Here is a 22,442-nt window from a genome sequence, read left to right on the forward strand (position 1 = left end):
AGACGTACATTTTCTCCATTTTCCCCTTCCCATAACAGAATATAACTTTTCAATCATGCATTTATCAAAGCTTTCCATAGAGCTCTCTGTTCTGCTGTCTCTTTTCAATTTGTTGAACTTGTCCTCACTCTTACTTCAATCTCTGTTTTTCTCTATCCGTGTCAGCCTTCCTGTTTCCAACCATAACAGTTTGGATGCCAAACCTTTTATGTAGAGCTAGTTTAGCTGACAGCCTCTCAGGAGCTTTTCTAATGCAGAGTCATTGTTTTTCTTTGTTTTCAATGGCTCATGGTAAGAGTGTTCAACAAGAAGCAAAACTGTCTCTGAACTCTTCATACATACCAATAGTATGGACTGTGTTAGTAATAACATGTGCAGTGTTAGTATGCAAATGTTGTGTGTGAAAAACACAAGCATGCGTACTCCATTAATGGTCAATTGTCACTACACAATCAAAACAAATTCTTTTCATTATCCAGTATGTACTGTAGTATGCTGTACATGTCTTATAAATGTTTCAGCAGAGAGAACAGATAAATCAAACACTTACATGTCATATCATTTCAAAATTTAACTGGTCTGTGGTTCAAGTCGCCGTCCACATCTCACTGCATTATGTGCATTTGTACATCTAGACAGAAACAGTGTTAATAACATGTATATGATATAGTGTTGTCTTTGTTAACACTGTATGAACATATATATCTAAGTCTGTGTTATGCAGTGTTTATTGTGTGGTGTATTGTCATTGTGTAATGTGTGTGTGTGTTCTCTCCCCAGTACATGAGTAAAGTGGAGCCGTGGTGTAAGGCATGTGGTGAAGGAGAGCTGCCTTCTGAACTCCAGGATCTGGAAGACACAATCCACCATCACCAGGGACTATATGAGCACATCACCACTGCATATGCCGAGGTCAGTACACACTTTCACACACGTGTTTTGTCCCCAAAAGGAACGTGAGTCTCTGTGTAGTGAGTAATACACGCACACATATACAGGCATGCAAAACGTAAATGCAAATATTAAGTCCAACTACAAAGAACGCATAATAGCACTGATAATTATCCAAATCATGTATTCAAAATAAACACCCATGCCTTCAATACAATACAAAACAAACTCGAGAATATAAACTTTCATGATCCATCCAAGTTCCATCCAAATGACATAAAACTAACTGAAATTGGAGTATGGGGAGAGGGAAATAATTACCAAAGGGTCTTATTTGTTGCTCCTTGAGAAATAATATAGAACAATATTCACACTGTCAAAGATATATATGACATGAAAAAAAATATATAATGTATAATTATATAATCAAGAAATACTTGATGAAGTTTTGCAGTATGTCAAACTACATGTCACCTTTTACAGGTAAGCCAGGATGGGAAGTCTCTTTTGGACAAACTGCAGCGACCTTTGACCCCGGGAAGTGCTGATTCATTGATGGCATCGGCTAACTACTCCAAGGCTGTGCACCACGTCCTAGACATCATCCACGAGGTTCTGCATCACCAGAGACAGCTGGAAAACATCTGGCAGCATCGCAAAGTCCGCCTGCACCAACGGCTGCAGCTGTGTGTCTTTCAGCAAGACGTACAGCAAGTAAGAGATGCATACACGCATACAGAGCAAAGTCCAACTATAACGAGACCTACAGCTCGGTGGGCTTCACATGCACACTCACACATACACAGCAAAGACTACAGTAGAGAGTGCTGTCCCATCTTGCCCCGATGTTTCAATTAACCACCCTGCACATTGAAGCTGTCTATAACTAGTCCATTAAGTAATGTGAAGCACCACCAATATACAGACCTATCCTTCCTAGCATTTCTACTGCTTTTTTTTGTGTCATCATGTGGCAGTTATACTAAATTCATATTGATGCTATTGACTCTGTAAAACATTTGTGTTTTCCAGTAGTTGAGTAAGGCTGTTATTGGGCAAACAGCAGGCCAAGTGAATAGCAACACATACCTTAAGTGTTGCTGTCTTACTGTTTTTGAATGGATATAAAGATCCAAGAAATCTTTGTTGTTTTGCAGAGGGATATTCTGCAAGCATTCCATACTGGATAGCAGAGGGTGTGATATTAAGATATAATGTAATCGGCTCCAGCTTCTTCAAAGCCTTTTATTCACTTCCTTCTGGGTTTTTCAGAGTGATAGTCTCTATCTCTCAGTACAACTGTCTGGGTGGCAGAGCTCTTAGATCAAAACTACTGAGTTGGTGTATAGTGTCGTCTCTGCGTTTCTACCCTTTGGGCATGAACTCTTTTCTGCCTCTCTGGCCCCTCCTTCCTTCTGTCTCTCTGTCTGTCTGCGCTTCTTCCTTTCCCCTCTTCCATCCGCTCTTTCATCACCCTTTTCTCTTGGTAGTGGTTTCCATGGTGATGCAATTTACTGTCACATAAAGTGTCGAGGGCATTGTGCACGTGTTCATATGTGTTTGTCCCATCAAGATATTCTCTCAGAGACCTTAAAAGCCTTTCATTACCCCACATAGAAACAGATGAAGTATGGCCATCTGTTTAATAGATAACAAGATAATTATGTACAAAGATTTATAGCTAATCTCATCCACAGTGGAAATGTTGACACTTTGCACTGCTCTGGATTTCCTATTAGGCAAAACCCAATTGTTCACATGCGTGTAATTTAAACATGACAGAAAGCGGGGATGAGCAGAGGGGGAGAGTGAGCAAGACAGAAGGGTGAGGGGAAGAGAGATGACATCTATAGACAACTGTAACTCTGTAATCTGGATACAGCCATTCCAGTCAATTGCACCCCCTACTGATCGAAAATGTATACTGCATTCTCAATTTAAGGTTACCCAGTGTAGTTGTGCATATATAAACTATGTACTTATACTGTATTTGTGTGTGTTTCAAGGTGCTGGACTGGATAGAAAACCATGGCGAGGCCTTCCTCAGTAAACACACTGGTGTAGGAAAGTCTTTGCACAGAGCCAGGGCTCTGCAGAAGAGACATGAAGACTTTGAAGAGGTTGCACAGGTGAGTTTTAAATGTTGTAAAGTGAAAGCAAATCTGCATCCTTTTTCCTCTAGGCATCAAATGTGCATTTTTACAAAAAAAAAATGTCTGAAAGTTGCATTCAGTTGTCTGAGAGATGCTTAATAAAATGATCTAGAGTTGACATTGCTGTATCATCCTAGACCAAAACAAAACTAACAAGATTTCAGTCCAGCTTTGAGAAACAGTCCAGTGTATGACATACTGTATTCATTATATTTAATGTTAACATTTCAGAACACCTACACCAATGCTGACAAGTTGCTAGAGGCAGCAGAGCAGCTGGCACAGACCGGGGAGTGTGACCCAGAGGAAATTTACCAGGCTGCCCACCAGCTAGAAGATCGCATCCAGGACTTTGTGCGACGTGTCGAGCAGCGCAAAGTCCTGCTGGACATGTCTGTTGCCTTCCACACACATGTCAAAGAGGTGTGTATTTTCTCTCCTCTCCTCTCCTCAACCCTAATTATCACTATTTACCACATTGGTTTGACTCCTCTGATTTGCCTAAAGCTAAAGCTTCTAATGCAACTAATAGCCGAGAAGGTAGAGAGTTATTGATGTATTTATCATACTCATACAGACATGTATCAGAATCAGAAATACTTTATTGATCCACGGGGGGAAATTACACAAAATACGAAGTTATGATGAAGGCATAAAGGAAAGAATAAAGAAAAAATAAGAAAACAGACAGGAGCCACTGTAACGGGCTGCATGCACAGTCGGCACATGCGCACTAATGTAGGAATGACAGTAAAAAGCTTTTTCATATGTTGTCCACAAGCAGCAACTCACTCATTAGCCATTTCTTTGCTGTTGCTTCTCGCACTCCACTATGGCAAAAGGATGGGAAATTTCTCTAATGGTTACTACTATGTTAGTACTTTTACAAGGACAATTTTAAGTGAGTCTCAGTCATGTCTATATGACTGAATACATTTATCATATTTCTGTATCGAAACCTATTGGTGAAATGCCATCGAATTAGCAGGATTGGTCACAATTTACTTTTGCATTTGTCATTTTAATGTAGCTACAATTGCTAACTGTGTTCAATTTTTATTGCAGTTTATGTCAAATGGGCCACATGTGTAGAAAACATTTTTTGCATATAGCACACACTTCAGGAGTTATGACCACCAAGTGCTTTACATATCCATATACCAAAAAGTTATTGCCTTCATTGTGAGAGAGAGATGTGTGTTTTGTGTCTAGCTGTGGATCACTTCTCAAAATGCTCCTGAATATGTTCCTGCCAATCATGACGTTCTCCCTGTGCAAACATCTGTGCTTTCCTTTCCTTCCGTAGTGCACTCGTGTTTACACAAATTAAAGGCAATCTGCCTCAATCTGCCCTCTCCTTCACTGTGATAATGACGATCATGCCTTTAATTTTCCTTATTATTGTTTACCTTATTCCCTAAAAAAAGAAATAAAGAGCACTCAAACTACACAGAGCAGGGCAGGAATCTGTGTGTGCTGTATGGATGTGGTGCTAGTCACTGCACCACTCCCTTAAATCCTCTCACAGTCTGATGGTAATATGAAAGTCATACACTGCACATCTTTGACTGTCAAAATGAACCTCTCCACACTAACATAGCACTGTGCTCTGCATGTGCTAACACTACATCCTGTTTACATAGACTCATAGAGACAGTCAGAGCCATGGTGTTATTAATGAAGCTAGTCTTTAATGTCCATATGGACTAATCTCCTTCATGCCATCTGTCAGCTCACACTGGTGCAGGTCACTCTGTGTGTGTGTGTGTGTGTGTGTGTGTGTGTGTGTGTGTGTGTGTGTGTGTGTGTGTGTGTGTGTATGTGTGAGCCTTCCTGTGTGCGTATGTGTGCACAAGTGAATGTTTCCAATCCTCCTGCCCATCACCTCTTCTAGTTCTGTAGAAGCCTTTTGGATGCAGTCCAGTATGTTGGAAGGCAACAAACAGTTTACTGTGGAGACAGAGCATGAACTACATTGGTAGAGAGGGGATTCATCTGCACTGATATCCATGAAGTACACAGATGAAGTCACTCTAGATAAAAGGCCTTATCTCAGCCTACTGGGATGCCTATTTGGCAAAAGGAGCTGTGACTCCCCTAATAATGTCCCTAATATTTTGTACAGAGTGTATACCATACAGCAGCTAGTCTAGTCTAATCTAAGGCTTTAATAAAAACTAGTGAATATGTATGTATAATGTGACATACTGTATTTTACTAAGAGCATGTGCAACAATGCCAAAGATAGATGTGTTTTTGCGTAGGCAGTGTGGGTGTTAGACAAACCATGGGTGCCAGGGTCACTCTCCTGCAGCCTGGATGGTGTGCCAGGGCTTTAGTTCGCTGAGCCAATTCACCCAGATGGCTAATCTGTTACAAAGATGACCATTCACAAAACACCAGCTTTGAGCAGGACTAGTTGGATTTGATTTCTGTCTCCCGTCTTCTGTCTGTCCATTTGGCAGCTTGTCTACAGATCCTTACATCTGTGTTTGACTCACAGCGCTCTGTGTATCTGCCCCACCCCCTTCAGCATGTGTATTCTCTTCACCACAGGGCTGTTCAGTTGCTTCTTGCTTTTTTTCTCTGTATACTACATGACACTGCTTTTTAACTGGCTTGCCTTTCATGTCAATCACTGTTAGCTGTGGACGTGGTTGGAGGAGCTTCAGAAGGAACTGCTGGACGATGTGTATGCAGAGTCGGTGGAAGCGGTGCAGGACCTGATCAAGCGTTTCGGCCAGCAGCAGCAGACCACCCTGCAGGCTACTGTCAACGTCATCAAGGAGGGGGAGGACCTCATACAACAGCTCAGGTGATAATTATTAATGCATGCTACACAAATATATGATATACACTAGGGTAAGCCACACTCATGTGGTACATTAACACATACAAACACACTCTCTTAACTTTTTTTTTTCAGTTTTATTCAGAAGAGTTTAGAGTGAACAATCATGAATTTCTGTATCACCAGGCCATAGTGATTTTTCTGTTATTATTGGACAATCATGTGGTAGTGAGGCAAAAGGAAAATAAATACGAAAGTTAAGGAGAAAGATTACAGGGATTTTCTTTAATATTTCTTTGACTTCCTCAGGGATGTCTCCACTAGAACTGGGAGCCATATCTCTGACCACAAATACACTGTAAATCTAACCCCCCCATGTTTAACCTCTCTCCACAGAGACTCTGCCATCTCCAGCAACAAGACCCCACACAACAGCTCCATGGCCCACATTGAGAGCGTCCTGCAGCAGCTGGACGAGGCCCAGGGCCAGATGGAGGAGCTGTTCCAGGAAAGGAAGATCAAGCTGGAGCTCTTTCTCCAGCTCCGCATCTTTGAGAGGGACGCCATCGACGTGAGTAGGCGGGAAGTGGAGGCTTAGTGTGTGATGAATGTATATTTTTGCTGCAATAAATCAGGCAAAAGTGAGAGTGAGAAAGACAGAAAGAGTAGAAGATGGGGTTTGAGGGGTGCACAGGGTTGGATGCAGCATATGGACTTCCACGTATGACATCTGAGGGGAAAATAGTTGGAAAAAGAGCTTCACTAATCATCATGAAAAATATCAGAGGTGGACTAGAATTTTTAAACTTAGAGACAGGAAGAAGGTGGTGGATGAAAGAGAGAAATCGAGGTGTAAAGCAGAGGGCAGAGGTGTTTATCCTTTTATAAGAGAGCAAGGCGAAAAAGTGGAGGTGAAAATAAAATTGCAGAGAATGGGATAAGTTGAGAAAAAGGGAATGACAGGTATGTACCATATTAAACCATTTGTTTTTTTGTCCTAGTGGCTTAGTAGTTTTTTTTCTTAAATGCAAAAAGATCAGTTACAGATCAGTTCCATGTGGCAAGGGACACGCTGGAAAACCAAAATGACTGTGACTCTGAGCTGATGGACCGTTACACTGTAAAAAGGGAGATTTAGTCCTGTAGCGAGGATTCCTGCTGCTTCAAAGCTTTGTTAAATTCACAGCGATACTCTTGCATGTGCTACATTAAAAAAGTATTTAGTTCCACTTGACGCATCTCATCCACTGACTCATTCCAATTTTGTTTCCCCCTCCCCAGCCAGCAATTGGCCACATTGTATCCGCTAATTCCTTCACGTCCCTCTGTGAGAGTGAATGCTCCTCTCAGCTGGTGCTCAGATATAACTGCTCTTTTGAAATATTATTTTATGTTTCTCGGGATGTTTATCATGGCTGTCGAATCAGATTTGTTGAGACGTACTATGTTGACAGATGAATTACGCTTTGGAAGCAAAAGCTTAGAGCAAAGATACAGGCTTATAATCATGAGGATACTGTAAGTAAAAAGAAGGTTTGTGGAAAGCAATCGTGACGGACATGATGAATGAAAGTGTCTGTGTAGGGAAATGGTTTTCAATGATAATTACATCACTTTAGCCATGCTAGCGGCACGGCTCTAGGGACTGCAGTGTTGGTGTATCCATGGTGCCCAGAGGATGAATCTTAATGGCTGACTTATTTCCTGCCTTTTTCTGTAGAGCCACCAGCAGGTCAAAGTTTTGACATATCCTGTCAAATATCTCTGCTGGATGGCACAAAATGGTTACCAGGGGATGAATTCTAATGAGTTTGGTCATCCCCTGATTTTTCCTGTAGCGCCATTATCTGCAGTTTGTGTTTAGTGCTAATTAGCAAATGTTACCATGCTAACACACTAATCTAAGATGACTGACTTACTGCCTAAATGCAGCCTCACAGAGCCGTCAGCATGGCTGTAGACTTTACTTGCTTATCTCCCTCTGCTCTGAAAAAATGTAGAATGTACTTATTACGTTTCATGACATGGATTTAAATTCACAAAATCCATGTCAGAATCAGTTCAATGTTGTAATGCCTGTCGAACCTGATTTTACAGACGTACGTAATTTTAGACCAAGCACCTTTTATGTTAATGATCAGATGGTTATGTAATTATTATTGTGTTGCTATGAATAACTATGAACAATTGCTTTACCTCTCCTGCTATTGTCAGCTGGACTTTCAAGACACAAACATGGTAAAGTTAAGCAGAAGAGTACTTGGGAAGACAAATCATCGTAAAAAAGAAAGAAAAAAAACTATCAAATCCATAAAGTGCACATTGCACATTGTGTGGAAGTATATGGTGTTTAATTCCATGTCTGCCCATGAATTCATTCTCCTCCACTGTGTGCTAATAGAAGTTCTGTGGTTGGTTTCAAGTCTTTTGTGTCTGTATTGCTAAGTCGAAAAGAACAGATAAGTCTCACATTAGCTCTGCGTGTCAAGTCAGGGAATGGTGGTGAATCTGATAATCTCTTGTGTTCAACACTGAAGTACGCCCACACACACACACACACACACACACTCGCATAGACAGAGGATTAATATGACACAGTGCTCAAGCATGAAGATGGGTGGACAAGGCGTTTGTTTCCCTCCACTCCCTGCCCACATGCACATGCACTGTGACACTCCCTCCTGGCTTGAATGGGGGTGTGTGTTTGAGGTGAGGGCATGTGTTGAGGTGAGACATACTGTTGTCTCACAATGCTTTCTCCTCTGACGATAAGCCTTGTATCGCTGCAGACCACTGAGGGGGAAAAAAAGACGTTGTCAAAGAGGAGACTTATCTCCTCCGTTCGTTAGTTTTCACAGCGTTGGTAGCTGAGGGAGATGGTCTTTTTGCACTCAGAAGGAATTTTACTCAACTGTAAGAGGAGAGGAGAGCAGAGTGCAAAAGAGTGGTTGGTAAGTTTCTACTTTGTTGCCAGATTTGTATAATTATCATGCTGGTTAGAGAGTATTATACTATTCTGCTATGAAAAGGCTTGATACGATTACTCTGTGTGCTAGCCTCTGTTTTTATACAGAGGAGATTTCATAGCAGGGGAATTTAGAGGGTCTAGGGCTTATCTGAACCCAGGTTTGAGGAGACAGGCCGTGGTCTGCCTGTGTTTAGGTATTTGTTTCTTGCTGCCTGTGACCTCCCTACTGTGCTATTTGAATATGTGGAAAGCAGCTGTCTCTGAGCATAAGGTGTCCTGCTATTGCATACTTAGCTCAGTGAAGAAGAGTAGGTACAAACTGAGCAGTAACACACTCTTTCACAGAGAAATTGGAAGAACATACAGTATATGATCCTGAGTTATTGGAATAGCTGGCATCTTGTTGATGTTTAGTACTGGTGTTAACATTCATAAGGTGAAAGAGGAGAGAGAAAGCAGGAGGTTGTATTCTGCTTTATAGAAAGATTTTGCAGCTTGATATGTGGATGTCCATGTAGTAAGTAGTCCATTAAACTATAACCACATTTTGCTACTCATATTGACATTTGTGTTCTACCGATCACAGTGACTGGTCACAGTGCCTACATGTACCAGTATACACTGCATTTCTTTTTATACTATTGCCATTCTGACACTAACCTACAGTTAGCAGCTATGCTAACCATTTTTGGCAAACCACATTAGCAGATATAATGCATTGCATGACTAAAAAGTATTAAATTCTAGAAATACTTAAAAGCCAAATGAGAATAAATCCATATTATGAGAGTTAGAGAGAAACAGTTTCTCCTGCTCAATGAAACCAAGTAGAAGAGAGAAATGATAAGAGACAGAGAAACCAAGATGAACTGAGATTTTGTAACATGGACTGACTGTTCCTAAATGTAGGGCTGTATTTACTGGTTACAGATTTCTCTGTTTGCATTCAATCTGTCTGAACTCTTGGAAGCAGTTGGCGGTGTTCCCTAAATGTTGCATATGAGAAATAGCATAATCATACACTCAGCCTGCAGTAAATTGTTTATGCTAAAATCCTCCAACGTCCTTTGCCAAATTTTAGCAGTATATACTGTTGCTGCGCTGTGACTCAAACCTCTATCTGTTCTAACATATATCAACAGGATTGTGTGGCCTGGGGGACCACGTTCTCATACATATATTAAGTTTCACTTTCGACATCTCTCTGACTGTGCGTATCACTGTTTGCTTTTGCTTTTTCTGTCCCACATTTAAAGTCCATCCACTTAATTTTCCCCATTGTTGGAGGTCTTCTAGGGAACAAGATAGCAGTCTCTGAAGAGGGCAGCTGCCAAAGCATCTCATTTTCATTTTCATTTATGCACACAGATTTAACCACCGTTATGAGCTACTGCATGACATATTCCCATTACTTACATGTAATTTTCATAGACGTCCAGTTGTCAGAGTGGTAACTCCACACGTTTCAATTTGAGACATTCTTTACATTAGCTTATAGGGTTACAGGACAGCTGAACCTAGGACAGACACTAAGTTCAAACCGTTCGAGAAACTTTAAACTTTTGCCCATGTCACTAAAGTAGCTGAGAGCATGAATGTTGAAATTTGATCAGTTTTGTCTGTCATAAATCATGTTATGGCCACTGTATTGAAAATGTCAATCCCAAAAGGCACAAATCTGACATTAAGATATGATTTTACACCATAACATGTCCCAAAGAAAAGCCAGTGGTGCCGTCTATGCGAACACATAGAGTCTAGTCCTAAATAAAGCCTCATACCTGTACTGTAGGCTCCTATGATAATCATCTTTTCCATAACATTATTTACATTACAACATAGTCATGCCATACAATTTGCTGCTCTTGACAATTTCACTTTTTACCAAAAATACTGTTCTCACTCACAAATGAACTCTGATTGAATCTGCTTCATTTAAGTTTGTTGCCTTTAATAACACTTCCTGCAGATGCCACAGCCTTTCGGGAAAGAGAGTGCTCAACAGCACACAGCAGTAGCAGTGAAGTTATTACGACAAACAAAGCAAATTAAGAAACGGATATTATTACATTTTACAGGACAATTATAATAAAAGATACTTACACAAAAGGGAAAATTGTAAATAAAACCTGTTTCTAGTAACAGTCTGTCTCTTCAGTTAAAGTAAATAAAGTCTCGGCCACTATTTGACAATTTACAGTAACTCCATATGCCCCAGAGCAAGTGGCGGGTAAATTCTCAAATTAAGTGTAGACTAGGCCTCCTGAGTTTGTAAAAAAAAAAAAAAAAAAACATTGACAGACAGAGCTGAATGGTGCCAGGATCAAGGTGCCCCTGGTATCATGATTCAGTCTGCGTGGGCAGTCAGGGACAAGCGCTGACATCTCGGTACATCTGCTTTACCAGCCGTGCATCACCAGTGTAATATGTTATCTGTTATTATGGCAGTCAGCTTAGGGTGTTGCAGTGATTAAACTGTCTGACTTGATAGTCAAACATTCTCTCAATCATAAAATGATATGGATAATGAAATGGCGTGTTGTTTTGCTGTGCTTTACAGTCCTTTGAATGATTGTGCTGGTGAATTGTTGTAAGGCATCTTGTTAATAATGTTGGAATAATTGTCTCACTCTCTCTGTCTCTGTCCCCTTTCCCCCTCTCAGATCATCTCAGACCTGGAGTCATGGAACGAGGAACTGTCCCAGCAGATGAGTGACTTTGACACAGAGGACCTGACGCTGGCTGAGCAGAGGCTACAGCATCATGCAGACAAGGCGCTTACAATGAACAACCTCACCTTTGACGTCATCCACCAGGGCCAGGAGTTGCTGCAATATGTCACAGAGGTCCAGGCATCTGGTGAGTGACGGAATAGAAATTCACTTCCTGAAGTATTTTTTCAAGCACAGACTAATTGCACCATGGATATACGCAGGGGACAGTGCTGAGATGAATCTGTTGGAAATACACTTTCATTTTAACTTGATTTGCAAACATCAGAGACATGTGGGAGTAATTAAGAGAGAGGAGGAGATAGATGCTGGATATATTGGGAGTGAATGAGTAAATACTTACTACTAGAGAGAATGAAAACAAAATTTAGGGAAAGAGGAGGAGGGATTGGGAGGCAGATCTGCTTTTACCAAGCAGATTTTACCTCTTAATCCGTAAGAGTCATGCTCAATGTGTGTTCAACACACACACACACACACACACACACACACACACACACACACACACTCACACACACACACAGAGAAATACATTTTTTTTGTTGACCAGGACTACGCCTGCTGTGTTGTTGTGATGTTTCACCTCAGAGATTGCCACAGTACAAATCTAGCTGACGTTATGCAAAAATCGGGCTCTGCAGTCAGCCAGCTAAACTGCTACAGCTAGCTACATGGTTACCTTAATGATAGTAGATATGCTAGAGCTACCTCTGAAGCTTGCCTCAGGACAACAATTATTTACCAGGGCCAGGCTTGCAGCTAGTATCACGACTGGCACACAATGCTGCTATGGAATGCAGGACTAAAATGTGAGTACAGATGATGCCAATGCTAAATTTGTCATAAATTGTTTGTGCAGAAAATGGCTTTCAGACATAATTTAGTCAGCTTCCACAAGATCAGCATTTCACTGTTTGCATGGCTTTATGTTATTAAAAATGTAAGCTGTCTATGCCATGCATGAATAATTTTTAATTGTGAAATCTGTAGCCTAGCCCGCTGTGGCTATTCTATAGATGCAGGTAACATTCATGAAATACATATTTTATACCTCTAACTTCCATGTACAGTGTGTGGATTCAGTATATGGCAGAGATGTGTGCAGAATAGCTAAATACCTCTTTATTCAATACCCATTTTCCCTGGTCAGTAACAGGAGGAGAGAAGGAGTAAAGTGATTATTGAGTGAATAAATAGAAAGAAAAAAGGACATATACAGATTTTAGAGAGATTTTTGTTGGTAACATAATAAGATGTCTTTTGTGTGCAGGTGTGGAGCTGTTATGTGACAGAGATGTGGACATGGCCACGCGGGTCCAGGACCTGTTGGAGTTCCTCCACGAGAAGCAGCAGGAGTTGGACTTGGCAGCAGAGCAGCACAGGAGACATCTGGAGCAGTGTGTCCAATTAAGGCATCTACAGGCTGAAGTCAAACAGGTACGGGCTTGAAGAAGAAAAGGACAAGAGAGCATAACAAGGAGAGACAATGATACGGCATAAAAGCGGTGATTGGAAGGTGTAGGTGGGATTTTGAAAGCACTTTGAAAAACAAGCTACAAACTAGGCGTTTTACTAGAATAATCCCTGTATCAAACTTACAAAGTCTGGTTTTTAAACAGCTGAAACATATACTTATAGCATATTTAATTTATGATAAACAAAGATAGATATTAGATATTAGAAGTGAAAATAGAGGTCACACATATGCTCATGTATGAATGCTCACGTGCTGTGTTTTTTCCTCCTAAGACTGAGGTCAAACTGATATGTGGAAAGCCATTCTGACAATTTATTGCTACAGCGTACAGTGCATGATGTTACAACAGAGTGTGTTGAAGTGCTAGGAGGCTACAGTATGTTCTGTCTATACATGACCATGGGTAGATGACTCATCCTGTGCCAACAATCTCCCTCGCTCCTAGTTCTTCCTCTCTCTCGCTGTCTATATCTCTCTCTGACTTCGGGGAATAGTTTGAGCGATACAGTATGGTGGGATGTTCAGCCAAGGTTTAAAGAGAGAGAGAGAGATGAATGGAAATTCAGGGCAAAAGAAGACAAATGGGCCAGACAGACTCTGACTTGATAGGGAGGGAAAGAGATAGAATTTCCTAGCTTATTGTTGTGTCAGTGAAGAGCATGTCAACCAGTGATTCTCTCCCAATATTCATTCAGTAGTTGAATACAATCACAGCAAGACAGTTGTGTGGAGTTTGCAATGCAGCCTACTGATATTTCAAAGCAAAACAAGAACAAACGGAGAGCCAGTTTTCATAACTAGGTCTGTTATCATAGTGATGCAGCGGAACAACAACAGGCTTTATGTTTCAACTTGAACAAAAGTGGTGGCTGATATGAAATCGAGACTAAAATAATCAAAATTATACCCAGAGAGTACTGCAGCAAAACATTTTAGAAAATGCCCAGCCATCGCATGCATTGAACAGATCTGACAGTATGACGATAGTGTGATGCCATTATGATGCTGGTATTATTTTTACTCATCTACCCACAGAGAGGCAGTGCTACGTATGCAGCTCGGAACTGTTACACAGAAATCTATGCATGTCTGAGCAGCTAATAGTTATTTATAAATCGGAATTGTTTTCAGTGGTGGCTTGTGGTTGTTAAGGTAGTACTTTTAAACCCCTTTGAACACACATCATAAACTACTGTACGATGTAGTTTTTAGTGTGGATTTCTCAGATTTCTGTGTAAAATACAGCTCAACTGCTTCTGCCTTCCTTTCCCCTTACAAAGCCTGGTTATTACACCCCCTGCACTGCATCCTGGGAAATCACTGCAACCCTGTTAGGCTAAAGTTGGACACAACCATAATCTGGTAATTGCAGCCTGTATATTTCTGCCACTGATGATATAAATATCACAGCCTTTCAATCCTGGCCAGAGATTACTACTGCACTACAGTTGCTGTTGTTAGAGTGTTTTCGTGTTTTTGGCTTCAAATGTCCCAAAGCGAGAGGCGGTTACTTGTTAAGACTGCTCTCTGTATGTCATTATGAAATGGCACATCTAAGAATAGGGATTATGGATAGAGCAAGGGTTATAACAAAGATAAAAGCATTGTAAGTACAGTGAAGTGGTGTCAGTTGTAGTGGTATGATGAAATATTAGAATATATTATGTAAATCTAATTGTATTCCATACCATACTAATGAATCATATATGTTCTCATTGTTGCTGATGTTGCTGCTGTTTGTTCATGCATTAGAGTTATGTCTCGTGTGCATACAGCTCCTCCGATATTCAGCAGCTAACACTCATGCCTGTACCACCCGGGACATTGCAAGTGCAATGGAAAACAGAGGCCCTGTGGAAGTTGCTGAAAAACAAGAGTCAGAGTTGTGCTGCATCACCACTTTTATAGCTTCAGTTCTGCCCATCACCCACACAGCAGGTGTGCTTGCTGAGTCAGAGCAAGAGAGAGAGAGAGAGGTGTCTTCGACAGACTTTGTTTAACATACCCTTTGGCTAGAACTAGGCCAACAAAACTATGAACAAATGGGATTTTGTGTGCATCCAGGAGTGTGTGTGTGAGGTGGGGTGTGTGGCCGTCAAGAGATTATGTACAAAGGGGAGAAAGGGCTTAGTAAAGGATGGAGTAGGTAGGAAGGGGAATGTGTGCAAGGTGACATTTGAAAGAGAGTCAAGGGATTGAAACAGAAACAGAGTGAGGATGCAACAGCAGCATATATGAGAAGAGAGAGAAGAGAGGGGCCACATGGAGAGAGGACAACTTCCACCTTTTTGCAAGTGATTGGTTCATTTTTGATTTTGATTGAATTTTTTTCAAGATGTTTTAATGCCATAAGTTGTGCACATAATTACAGTCTGTTTAAAAGTAAAGAGTTAATAATAACAAAACTCTTTGTGTGTCTGTGCTGTGTGTGGTTTAGGTGCTGGGTTGGATCCGTAATGGCGAGTCCATGCTGAACGCTGGTCTGATCACAGCCAGTTCGTTACAAGAAGCCGAACAGCTGCAGAAGGAACATGAACAATTCCAACATGCAATAGAGGTAAAATAAATAAAAAAAAGATATATATTTTTCCTCTTCTTGCTTCTTTCTAAAACTCTTCTCAGGTTCATATGTGTCTCCACCGCCCCCCCTTCTCGTCACAAGTCACACATGAAATGGAATTATAAATAACTAATATCTCTACCCCTCTCTTTCTTCTCTCTCTGCTTACCTTTCTTCTTTATTTCCTTTCTCCCTTTACCACTGATTATGCAGGGTGCATTTCCTTTGAACTCTATCGAGCCTGGCTCATTTTAATGCAGGCCTGTACCTGACCTACTTCTACAGAGCTCACACACACACACACACACAAAGATGCACACTGTGTTTATGATTATTGCTCATGTGAGACTTGAATTGTAACGCACATGCCATAACTAGTCCCTGATTCCTCAAATGGGTCCTGCGTGGTGAGAAAAGAGCAAGTGATATGGGACTGTCCTCCTTGACAGTACCCTGCAGGTGCTGCAGACATTATCAAAGGTGGCAGGAAATCCTTCATTCTTCCTTTATCTCCTTCTGTTTTCCATCCCACTAGTGCTCTGAGTCCAGCACAGAGCAGCAGCCTTATTCTCAGGCTACCCGCTATGACACAGAAATCACCAGATACTGTCCTTTTTTACCTCCCTATCTCATTTCCTCTCCAGAATGCTCACTCCAGGACAATCTTTAGGACACAGCTATAATCAGACACTGCTTTTATTTATTTAGCCTTTCCGCCATCCTCCACCTGCAGGGCGAACAGGAAGCTGGGGTCCTATTTTCAAAGCAATCATTGTGATATAGAGAATCATATAATACTTATATTTCATTGTTGTTGTTTTTTTAATCCCACCCTTATCTCCCACGCAGAAAACCCATCAGAGTGCGCTGCAGGTACAGCAGAAGGCGGAGGCCTTACTCCAAGCAAACCACTACGACATGGATATGATCAGAGACTGTGCGGAAAAGGTATGAAACATGAATAATAATGTAGGTGACGTGGTTGCTATTTTACAGCTGTAAACTAATTTGTTCTGTTTGACTTGAAGGTGGCAGACCACTGGCAGCAGCTGATGCTGAAGATGGAGGACCGACTCAAGCTGGTTAATGCTTCTGTGGCCTTCTACAAGACCTCTGAACAGGTACACTACACTTGGAAAGCTTGTGCCTGCAGTATCAGAGTATGATTAAAAACCTGCTCTTAAGGATGTACAGTTTCACAGGTTTGCAGGACAGTCTGGAGCAGGAGAAGGCCGGTGTTGCATTGTACAGGGGTTTTATGTACTGTATCATCTATGTCTCAGGTGTGCAGTGTGTTAGAAAGCCTGGAGCAGGAGTATAAGAGAGAGGAAGACTGGTGTGGTGGTGCTGATAAACTGGGCCCGAACAGTGAGTCAGACCACGTCACTCCCATGATCAGCAAACATCTGGAGCAGAAGGAGGCCTTCCTCAAGGTGAGAAAGATGAAGTTATTTTGTCGTCAAAAGACGTGTCATATCAGTTATTTGTGTGATTTCTAAGCTGATTTTCAATATTTTTTAGTCAGAAGGCTATTACTATTGACCCTGTAAGTGACCTCTGTTCTCATTCTGCACACTTACAGGCCTGTACATTAGCCAGACGTAATGCTGATGTCTTCCTGAAGTACCTGCACAGGAACAGTGTCAACATGCCCGGCATGTTGTCCCATGTCAAAGCTCCAGAGACTCAGGTTAAGAGTAAGTAGACAACTCAATAATCACCTTTATGTTTTATGTTTTTTTCTTTATTTGTATCTTATCATGACAAAGATCAAGTTGTTATTAGCTTATTTTATTTTTTCCATCCACCGTTTCTTAATTTGTTCACAGAATTATAAATTCAGGTTTTCAGTATGTTCCCGTGGAATACTGATGAGCAGTTTTACACATCTTGAATGCATTTGTCTTGTGTGCTTGTGTTCTTTCATCAGATATCTTGAATGAGTTGCTGCAGAGAGAGAACAGAGTGCTCCACTTCTGGACCATGAGGAAGCGGAGGCTGGACCAGTGCCAGCAATATGTAGTGTTTGAACGCAGCGCCAAACAGGTGTGTGCTTATGTTTGTGTGTGTACTGTATGTTTATGATATTTGTGCTTATTACAATAAGCAGATCAGCAGATCAGTACATTGTGTCATTCAATTCAGTACAGACATAGTAAGTAGAAATAAGCCTCCTCCCTGTTAGATGATTGGAACTAAATCAGTACAGCTGCAACTTCCATCTTGATTTGCCCTCTGGGTTTTCTTAGTAATGATACATTTCAAATATACTGGAAATGATGTAAGCTGGCAGACATTTGCAACAATGACAGATGGCTTAAAGATGGCTATCATTATGTGGCCCAGTAAATTTAAACACTATGTCTATTACAGAGCATTTTACCCCTCAGGCACTACTGAACATTTTAACCACTGTGATTTTTATTGTCAAGTTTTTCTGTGTTTTAAAAGAATAAAAGATGTGAGCTAGGATGGTAGGTCAAGTCACTAGAACACTCAATATTTTTTCAGTCAAACAAGTCAGCCATTGTTCAAAAATACAAGGACCTATGAGTTGGACCGAGTTTGAATAATACTGTTTTCAGTCGCAGCCAAGATCTCTTCACACTCCACAGACTGAGCTGACATCTGGGGTGTTTTATCTAAACATGACTTTGACTGCTGGAAACTCTACTTTATTTTCAAGAAGCCAAAGAAAGTTAAAATCTGTGGCCCTTAAGCTCTCAACTCTCTATCTTTGTGTACCAGTTCTAAGGCTGGTTCAATACAAGGCACTTTGCTCCCTCTTGTGGTGTTTGGGTAGCACAGCACAGGCTGACAGCAATGTGCTCAGCCAGTAAAATCAGATGACATCATAGATGTTTCTAGGACATGGCTATTCTAGGGCAATCCAGGTTTTATCCCCAGGGCCCAAAATGCTTTCTGGTCTCACAGTTTGACTGGACCAGTTCTGCCACTGCTGGTTATAAAATACACAGACATAGAAACAAAGTAGGACCTTTGGAAACTGAACGCTATAAATGTATGGATAAGTACATTCTTGATAGGTGGTAACAGGATGTATCTGCATGGTAAACTGGTGATATGTGTCATAAAGATCTAATTCCTGTATCATACTGTTGTTTCTGAAATGATATGGGTGTCAACTTTCCTAATCCTGAGTTTTCATGAATGTGATCAGGGGGCATTTTAAAGGGATTCTTAAAGTTGAACTATACAGTGGAAAATACTATACATGTCCAACCTTGATCAGTTCAAATTTAAACCAATGTCTCACTGGATAGGAGAGGATGAAGTGGGTGATGGTGAGTTTAATTTTACAAACTACCCCATGACTTTGTGGAGTTCCGAGTGTACCAACTTGTACCAGGTCTTCAGATTATCATAGTTAATAGAGACTGTGTCAAATTGTGGAACTGAAATCCCTGCAGTGTAAATGTACTCACTTGTGATTGGTTGTTTCCTCAGGCCCTGGAGTGGATCCATGACACTGGGGAGTTTTACCTGTCCACACACACATCCACCGGCTCCAGCATTCACCACACACAGGAGCTGCTGAAAGAGCACGAAGACTTCCAGATTACAGCAAAGGTACGCGTATGTGTGTTTATGTTTTTTTTTCTGAACCATTACTATGTAAAATACGGTGGGAAGGATAGAAACCATATGTGTGTATTTTCGTGCCTGTTGCTCTGCTCGTTGTGATGTGTGTGTGTTTGTACAGTCCTGCGCTCTGCTGTGAGGCCCATTCCCAGGGCAGTGTATTGTCCTCTTTCCTCTTTGGTGTGTCACTGTTATTGTGTTAGAGAACAAGCTATTGTGTCCATCAAGCAACACCCTGATTCCTAACTCTCTCTCTCGCTCCCTGTGTCTCTCTCTTATCTACCTTTCCTCCACCGGCACTGCCTCTTTGCGCCCATCTCTCTTCTCTCTCCACCCCCCTTCCCCTAAATGTCTCTCTATTGAAAGCAAACCAAAGAGCGGGTGAAGCTGTTGATCCAGCTGGCGGATGGGTTTTGTGACAAGGGCCACGCCCATGCCCTGGAGATAAAGAAATGGGTGTCCTCGGTGGACAAGCGCTACAGGGACTTCTCTCTCCGCATGGACAAATACCGAACCTGCCTGGAAACGGCACTCGGCATTTCTTCCGACTCCAACAAGGCTGTGAGTGCACACCATTGATAACAATCAAAAGAAGAATATATATATCAGCTCTGTTCTTTCTAATACGTTTTGACAAACTCTATTCATATGTTCAGGCTTAAACCTTGGGTTGATGCTGTATAATGAAAGACCATAGACGGATACAGTATATGTCTGGCACAGGTTATAGTAATATAGGATATAGGATATAACCTCGGCCTCTAGCCTTTCTAATATGAGATTAAAACTAAATCATGTTTTATGTGATGTATTAAATCATACAAACTACCTCTGGTTTTAATTTTATTGTAATTTCAAGTGTAGGACCTTGCACCAGGTGGTCAGATGTAGATAGGTCGAATTGCATCTTCTATCACTGCACATTCCTATTTAAACTCCATCTCCCACCTAAGAGAAAGCAAATACATCACACATTGGTGTGTTGTCTAGTGAATGACTGCCATGCTTGTTATGTGCAACATAAAAGCCACTGTCTCCTTTTCAGAGTAAAGAGCTGCAACTGGACATCATCCCAGCCAGTGCTCCGGGGTTAGAGGTCAAGTTGAGGGATGCCGCCCATGAACTCAACGAGGAGAAGAGGAAGTCAGCACGAAGGAAAGAGTAAGCGCAACAGACATTTTCCCCCGCACTCACACTCTCCTGATCACCACCTGATGTTCAGCATCACAGGTTTCCTACACAGGCCTGGAAAAATGCCTGGATGAATAATTCAGTAATTTAGTCCGATTAACATTTTATGGCTGCAGCCAGGCTTTCATTTCATTTCAAATTGTTAGGGTTAGTGATAATGTCGAGTTTAATGTCAAATTACCCAGAAAACATGAGCATGTCATAGTGAACACTGAAATCTTCGAATCCAATCAAGTGTGAAAACAAAAGGAGATGGAATTTATGGTGCATGTGAGAGGATGCAGAGCAGTGATGTGCCTTGTGAGCATTTATCTCAAAATGTTTCAGTGTTCCTGATGCTGTATAGAATATCTGTGGTAATAGTTTTAAATGGTTTATGGGGGAAAATTCATACAAGAGGAAACCCATAAACAGCCTGTAAATTACAGATGTTCACAAGCCATAAGTGAGCCATAAGGGGGTTATAATGCATCCACGTACAGCAACAGTGCTATATTTGTCTTAACTTTGTGCCTAGAAGACGTGTTGCAGTAGAAGAATTGATTGGGATGAATTTGGAGCGCTACCACACATTCTCTTTGCACTGTCAACTTAATATATTTGTCTGTGATATTAATACATAACACTTCCTGTTATGTGGATTGATTTGTTTAACTTGTTACATAATAAGACCAGTTCCCATTGTCTGTGTTTGAATGACACTTACCACAGAAGAACAAAGAATGTGGACACAGCAAAGCAGACTGCCATTCTTTATCTTTTAAATGCTTAGTATTTTTAGTTTTATTTTGTACATATTAGTCTTCACCACAGGTTTTCTTTATTCATATTTGGTCAACTACAGTGCCTGACCATGTTCACCAGTGTCTCCTCTCCCTATGTGCATGTCATTTCAGATTTATAATGGCTGAGCTGATTCAAACAGAGAAAGCCTATGTCAGAGACCTGCGGGAGTGTATGGATGTAAGTATTGTAGCAAACACATACACAGACACTCATTTACCTAAAAGGAAAATACATTTATGTTTTTTACACAATGAGGTGCTTCCTGACTTGTGGTGAATTGCCCCCGCTGTGATTATTAAATGTTGTCGTTATCTTTCGTCCTTATATTGCGTGGACATTTTCCCATCAGTTACATTTTACTTGTAGTTACACTTTTTCTCTGTACTCTTTTTTTAGATATTTCAGTAGGTTACTCACACAATAAATAAATGATTAATTAAAATATGTCATGTAATGATTAGATGCTCTCACATCAGATGTGTTGGCACAAATATATTTCAAGGTTTTTAATTAATTCTGCTCTGGTGTGTGTGTCTGTGTGTGTGTGTGTGTGTGTGTGTGTGTGCAGACATACCTGTGGGAGATGACCAGTGGTGTGGAGGAGATTCCTCCTGGTATTGTCAACAAGGAACACATCATCTTTGGGAACATGCAGGACCTCTACGAGTTTCATCACAAGTCAGTAGAGCAGTGATCCGCTACAATCTGTATTTTTTACCATCAACAATTTAGTTTACAATTATACTTTTCAAGTGGAAATCTTGTTTCAAATATACAAAATGTGTTCCTCTGCTTCCTTTAAATCTTCTCGTCTCTATACAGTATCTTCCTGAAGGAGTTGGAGAAGTATGAGCAGCTGCCAGAGGATGTCGGCCATTGTTTCGTGACTTGGGTAATAGATCTCCAAATTATGACTTTTATATTTCAGTTTCTATTTGTGCTCCTGAGTTGTTATTATACCTTCACCCTTCAAAAATTACAAATTTATACCATTGTTGTTGTCATTTGTCCATGGGTCCATAGGTCCATATTAAGTTTAAATACCAAAACATGTACAATGCACTAGGCCTATAGAGTATTGTTTAGTGTAATGTTTAGCATCCAACACTCCTGAGATCTTGTGAGTAAAGTACTGGTGTTTCTCGTGCTCAGGCTGATAAGTTCCAGATGTATGTGAACTACTGTAAGAACAAGCCCGACTCCACTCAGCTCATCCTGGAACATGCTGGACCCTACTTTGATGTAAGTAACTAACTTTGATGTGTAATAACTTGTGATATTAGAGTGAGG

The 22,442-nt window shown here is 40.9% G+C and overlaps 1 protein-coding gene across 1 annotated transcript in view; it reads left to right on the forward strand.

Moving 5' to 3' along the window:
• Positions 1–22,442, forward strand: part of triob (trio Rho guanine nucleotide exchange factor b) — an 88,520-nt gene that overhangs the window by 40,430 nt on the left and 25,648 nt on the right. Inside the window, exons 9-29 of the mRNA XM_070911896.1 lie at positions 781–912; positions 1,375–1,605; positions 2,898–3,020; positions 3,276–3,467; positions 5,690–5,859; positions 6,232–6,406; positions 11,467–11,662; positions 12,806–12,972; positions 15,450–15,569; positions 16,422–16,520; positions 16,601–16,693; positions 16,856–17,005; positions 17,155–17,269; positions 17,503–17,618; positions 19,041–19,163; positions 19,542–19,736; positions 20,221–20,336; positions 21,263–21,329; positions 21,721–21,830; positions 21,975–22,044; positions 22,305–22,394. Of these exons, the coding sequence (XP_070767997.1) occupies positions 781–912; positions 1,375–1,605; positions 2,898–3,020; positions 3,276–3,467; positions 5,690–5,859; positions 6,232–6,406; positions 11,467–11,662; positions 12,806–12,972; positions 15,450–15,569; positions 16,422–16,520; positions 16,601–16,693; positions 16,856–17,005; positions 17,155–17,269; positions 17,503–17,618; positions 19,041–19,163; positions 19,542–19,736; positions 20,221–20,336; positions 21,263–21,329; positions 21,721–21,830; positions 21,975–22,044; positions 22,305–22,394 (2,850 nt within the window). The remainder of the gene's footprint in view (positions 1–780; positions 913–1,374; positions 1,606–2,897; positions 3,021–3,275; positions 3,468–5,689; positions 5,860–6,231; positions 6,407–11,466; positions 11,663–12,805; positions 12,973–15,449; positions 15,570–16,421; positions 16,521–16,600; positions 16,694–16,855; positions 17,006–17,154; positions 17,270–17,502; positions 17,619–19,040; positions 19,164–19,541; positions 19,737–20,220; positions 20,337–21,262; positions 21,330–21,720; positions 21,831–21,974; positions 22,045–22,304; positions 22,395–22,442) is intronic.

This window comes from Enoplosus armatus, chromosome 9 (assembly GCF_043641665.1).
Source record: "Enoplosus armatus isolate fEnoArm2 chromosome 9, fEnoArm2.hap1, whole genome shotgun sequence".
Lineage (NCBI taxonomy): Eukaryota > Metazoa > Chordata > Actinopteri > Centrarchiformes > Enoplosidae > Enoplosus > Enoplosus armatus.